This window comes from Gloeophyllum trabeum, assembly GCF_000344685.1.
Source record: "Gloeophyllum trabeum ATCC 11539 unplaced genomic scaffold GLOTRscaffold_00002, whole genome shotgun sequence".
NCBI lineage: Eukaryota > Fungi > Basidiomycota > Agaricomycetes > Gloeophyllales > Gloeophyllaceae > Gloeophyllum > Gloeophyllum trabeum.
In genome coordinates this window covers 795,868-801,099 of record NW_006920411.1, presented here as the reverse complement: position 1 = coordinate 801,099, position 5,232 = coordinate 795,868, and the positions used below count along the sequence as shown (strand labels likewise).

The following is a 5,232-nucleotide window of genomic DNA, read 5'->3' as shown; positions in this document are numbered from 1 at the left end:
GCCGACGCGGCGACGACGGAGAACCCGAAGTTATTGAGCGTGCATTTTCTGGCGGATTTCTCGTCGCATGCTAGACACTGCTAGACACCACAGCTGTCAGATAGCTCGTGCTCATCCCACGTGCTGTATTCTATGGCGGACTGGGACGGTATGTGGCAGTATCAGCAGGGTCACTATACTGGCCCTGCCCTAGCTCAGTAGTTGCAAGGGTGCCAGAACACAACTTAGTGCGCGTCCAACAGCGCGTCACAACAAGCCAAAACATATCGTATTAGGCAAGACATAAGCAACCGAGAGCCTGGAACATCAGTACAGCGCATGGCAATTGAAAGTCCGCCCCAGAGAAACGAGAGAAACAGCTCGAGGAGCTGTTTCTCGTTTTCTCGTTCGCGCTGAGATCCCAAGTCCGATGGCCGTTCGGCAGGGACCCCGAAAGGCTTCAGCGCACTGAGAAAATGAGCGAGAAACGCTTATTGAGTTCGACTACTGGGGGGGTTCTGTAAAAGTCAGATTTTTTACAGAACTCCGAAATCTCAAGAAGTACGCTACAGGGAGCTTAGCGGATTGGTACGTATATGCCTTCTATACCTTACAGACGATTTGTGAAGTAATAATTGGCTCAAGTTTGCCCCTTTTTGAATGGGAGGCTGAACACCGTCCAAAGTGCCCCCTGTAAGAGGTCTGATGGCGGCTTGATGCGTAGATCTACCTGCCTACACGGCCCCGGCACATATCGGCTTAGCCAGAGGAAGTGTTTCGCATATGTCTGAACATCCTGCGCCCACCCGATAATGGCTGTAAGCTACTGAAGTGCTCGTATGGTAGATTTGACAGAACTCCAAGGGCTCAAGGGCGTGACAGACGCGTGACAGACGCGCGCGGGTCGGATAGTGTTACCCGCGCGTGACGTTTTTACATTACTCCCCGCAAGTGCCGTCTGTCTGCGGCATCTCTCTCTATTACTTTGTACGGAGTGAATCGAGACAATTATTTTTGTAGATGGTACTTAGCAAGGTACACTATGATGCCTGAGTGAAATAATAGCAAATTCTCGAGCAGAGAGCCTTAGGCAGGTCATATTGTCAAGTTTTTACAGAACCCCCCCAATGATAGTACTTATTGGAGTAGGGTATCACCAATTTTGCTCCGCTAATGCTGTGTCCTGATCAAAACAAGAGTGGTGAGTCGTGGTGCACTGTGGACCCGAGTGGGGTATAATTACCTTTCCGGGCTCGGCTGCCTGCGCGAAAAATTCTGAAAGTTCTCTATCGTTTCGCCGATTGCTGTCAGAATTCGCTGGCTCGTCCGGATGGCCCTTGACAATGCTCCCCGTAGAATTGGAGGGTTGCTCCAATGTATCCAGACCATGGAAATTCATTTGTTGGGGAGAACATCCTGTACATGTGCATGAGGACCTGCAAGGATCCAAGTCATCTCTGCCGTAAAGCGGAGGCGCGTCGGGAATTGAAATCGCCACGCGTCTCAGACATGGCCCGATTTACGCGAAACCTGCTTTTGGCTCCTGTCCAAATTGCCTTTCTGACCGCGACAGCCAGGTAAAGTCAACATGCGTGAAGTTATCTCAGTCCACGTCGGCCAGGCTGGTGTCCAGATTGGCAATGCCTGCTGTAAGTGCCCTTCTCGATGATATCGACGCGTCGTCTGACTAATATAACCAGGGGAGTTGTATACCCTTGAACACAACTTGACTGTGCGTTGTTGATGGTTGGGTTGAGGGGATTGCTAGCTGAACCCGTTGGAATTTTAGCCTGAGGGTCGTTTCACTGAGGGTGCACCCAGGAAGGCTGGTGACAGTGGACTGTCGACTTTCTTCTCCGAGACTGGCTCCGGGAAGCACGTCCCTCGCTCCCTTTACGTCGATCTCGAACCTGGTGTCATCGAGGATGTGAAGTCGGGACCGTACCGGTCTCTGTTCCATCCTGAGAGCATGATCACTGGCAAGGAGGACGCTGCCAACAACTGTGAGTCTTATCAGATGCATTCGTCGCGAGCCGACTCTAATGCGAGAGACCTTCAGATGCTCGCGGTCACTACACCGTCGGAAAAGAGCTTATTGACCCCGTTATGGACCGCGTTCGCCGGCTCGCAGACAACTGCAGCGGTCTCCAGGGCTTCTTTGTTTTCCACTCGTTTGGTGGTGGAACTGGCTCTGGGTTCGGCGCCCTTCTCCTGGAACGCCTGTCGGCGGACTATGGCAAAAAGTCTAAGCTCGAGTTCTGCGTGTACCCTGCTCCCCAGCTGTCGAGCTCCGTTGTTGAGCCGTACAATTCCGTCCTCACCACCCACACCACCCTTGAGCACTCGGACTGTTCGTTCATGGTGAGTAAAGCTGCTCGCAAAAGCGTGACACGTCGCTCACTGAAGATCGCATCTGCTATAGGTCGACAACGAGGCTATCTACGACATCTGCAAGACGCGCCTCGGTGTTTCACAGCCTAGCTTCACTAACCTGAACAGACTGATTGCTCAAGTCGTCTCCTCGATCACCGCCTCTCTGCGTTTCGAGGGTTCGTTGAACGTGGACTTGAACGAGTTCCAGACTAACTTGGTCCCGTACGTGGTGGGCGTTCACGATGTTCAGGATCAGTCTGACGCATCAAACAACTAGCTTCCCCCGGATCCACTTCCCCCTCGCCACCTACGCGCCATTACTCTCAGCCGAGAAAGCTACGCACGAGCAGAACTCGGTCGCGGAGATGACGACCTCTTGCTTCGAGCAGGGCAACCAGATGGTCAAGTGTGATCCCAAGGACGGGAAATACAGTAAGCACACCCGCCATGCCACATCCTGCATATACTAAGTCTCTGTTCAGTGGCCTGCTGCTTGTTGTACCGTGGTGACGTGGCCACCAAGGAGGTGACCGCTGCCGTTGCCACGATCAAGACCAGGCGGACCATCCAGTTCGTCGACTGGTGCCCTACCGGTTTCAAGGTTTGTGTCTCCTCTCTGATACAATGATAAATTCTGAGTCGCTTTTAGCTTGGTATTTGCAATGAGCCCGCTGCTTACGTTCCTGGTGGTGACCTCGCCAAGACGACACGCAACGTGTGCATGTTGTCGAAGTAAGCCGGATATGATTCATCTACGTTCGTTTAATCAACTAATGCGCCGTGTAGCACCACTGCCATCGCTGCCGCGTGGAGTCGGTTAGGTCAGTTATCGGCTTATGCTCTTGCTCTCAGTTACTGATTACGAATTCTCTCAGACCATAAGTTCGATCTGATGTACTCGAAGCGTGCGTTTGTGCACTGGTACGTAGGTGAGGGTATGGAGGAAGTAAGTATTGGTAGCTACTGTTGCCCGTACGCGTGATCTGACATCATGTTCCTAGGGTGAATTCTCTGAGGCCCGTGAGGATCTTGCCACCCTCGAGAAGGACTATGAGGAAGTCGGCCAGGACTCTGCTGATGCCGAGGAGGAGGTTGAGTATTAAAGTGCTTTAATGCCCGGATCGGTCTTTTCATCTTATGGAACTGTGTAATTGATTCGTGTAGCAAAATTTCTTTCGCTTTGGTCGAATGCATCATCTGAGTGTTTCCTATCACTCCTTTAGTCTAGCTTTAAACAAAACGCTTCTGCACTTTTACTCTACTTCTCTACGGGCAGGAGCGGTCTGGTTACTTTGAGTCTAGGCTCTAGAATAAATACGTGACGATACCCATAGCAGCTCGATCCTCTACGGCATATGAATGGTGACTTCGACACCTCCTTCGATCCTCTTCATTGTTACGCTACGGATTCGTTGAGTTTGGTGTACATGGAATTATCAGCTTTGCCAAGTTACCTCGCGAGGTTCGTCACCAGATAGTCGGGCTTAGTGGCCTCCATTTGCTCCCGAGTATGCGAGGTAACGAGCGCTAGGGTTTTGCAGCCTGCCGCTTGCCCACTGCGAATTCCGGCGGGAGCGTCTTCCACGACAAGGCCTTGGTAAACCAGTATTAGGCCCGAGGGTACAACGGCGACGCGAGGGAGCATGCGTACATTTCTTGGGGTCTGCGCCAGCTTTCTTTGCGCCGAGCAAGTACGGATCAGGCCTATACAGCAACTCTCAGTGACGCTATGGAGGGGGGGAGAGAAGGGCGGTTAGGGCGACTGACGCGGGCTTGCCCTGTTGAACGTCTTCTGCGACAACGAATGCTTCGGGAACCGGAACACCAGCCATCTCCAGGGCGGCGGCAGCGTAATCCCGAGTGGCGGAGGTGCAGATAGCCCAGCAGGGTTTGGGCAGTGACCGACCCGGAAGCAGCTGCGTTGGAGTGTGAGTTTATGACAGGGAGGAAGAGAGGAGAATGTACTTCGGCCATGATCTCGCGAACACCTGGTAATTGGACTATGCCCCGCCGACCATTCTTCTTGGAGGAGTTTACGATTTCCTTCTCGAATCGGGACGCTTCTCGCTGATGGTCAGGTCCAACTCTCAGTGTCCGGTGGAGGATGATGGAAGCGGATAGCCGACCTCAAGCTCGTCCGGGTCTGTGATACCGCAATGTTTTTTCAGGTTCTCGACGGTCCGTACGCCATGGGAGGCTCAGGACAGGGAGTGAGCGGGTGCACGGGAGCGGGAGGGGCGACTCATCTACTGCTAAGGATTTCTGTCACGTTCAAACCGGGGTAGGTCTCTGCGAATGTCTCCCATGCGCCTACGACACCTGCGGTGGAGTCTACCAGGGTGCCGTCCATGTCGAATAGGCTGGGCCCGGGTGTCAGCGGACAGCGAAATATGGAGAGCATGCAGGACGTACACGGCTTCGACCACGAATTTCTGTACAGCCATGGGTGATATCTACAGTCGACTCTGTCTTAACCCATACCTGTCATAACCCATAACCTGTAATAACCCATAGGTTTTTGGCTTCCACCGACATGGTAGATAGTAAAAACCCATAAGTCTCCCGTATCCCATAACCCATAGCTTTTTGAAGGGTCATAACCCATAAAACAACCTATATTAGGAAGGTACAGGTCTCCTTCTCACGAGAATCTGGACCATCTGGACCCTTAATTTTTGGTTCTCGTGGTATTTCAGAAGATAACCCATACCAGACTCAAGATTCCGTATCTAAACGGTGTCATAAACGACGTCCGGCCTATACCGGATAGGCTGTCTGTCACGCGTACTAGGTAGTCACATAATGTCACACGTTCTGGTAACCCATAGTCTGCAGAAACCCATAACTTTTGGGTTCCACGACCCGTTATGGGTTAAGACA

At 52.3% G+C, this 5,232-nt stretch overlaps 2 protein-coding genes across 2 annotated transcripts; one reads left to right on the top strand and one right to left on the bottom strand.

Moving 5' to 3' along the window:
* Positions 1–1,567: 1,567 nt before the first annotated feature.
* GLOTRDRAFT_103101 (uncharacterized protein) lies at positions 1,568–3,455 on the top strand (the record flags this gene model as incomplete). The annotated part of the gene is made up of 11 exons (XM_007864579.1): positions 1,568–1,628; positions 1,680–1,711; positions 1,769–1,982; positions 2,039–2,340; positions 2,402–2,574; positions 2,630–2,784; positions 2,835–2,953; positions 3,002–3,084; positions 3,139–3,173; positions 3,228–3,298; positions 3,354–3,455. The coding sequence occupies 11 exons, from the start codon at positions 1,568–1,570 to the stop codon at positions 3,453–3,455; spliced, it is 1,347 nt and encodes a 448-aa protein (XP_007862770.1).
* A 243-nt stretch (positions 3,456–3,698) lies between these two features.
* Positions 3,699–4,702, bottom strand: GLOTRDRAFT_103100 (HAD-like protein; the record flags this gene model as incomplete). The annotated part of the gene is made up of 7 exons (XM_007863919.1): positions 3,699–3,753; positions 3,807–3,945; positions 4,004–4,056; positions 4,120–4,268; positions 4,318–4,419; positions 4,479–4,549; positions 4,603–4,702. 7 exons carry the CDS (start codon positions 4,700–4,702, stop codon positions 3,699–3,701), a joined length of 669 nt encoding a protein of 222 aa, XP_007862110.1.
* Positions 4,703–5,232: the final 530 nt, after the last annotated feature.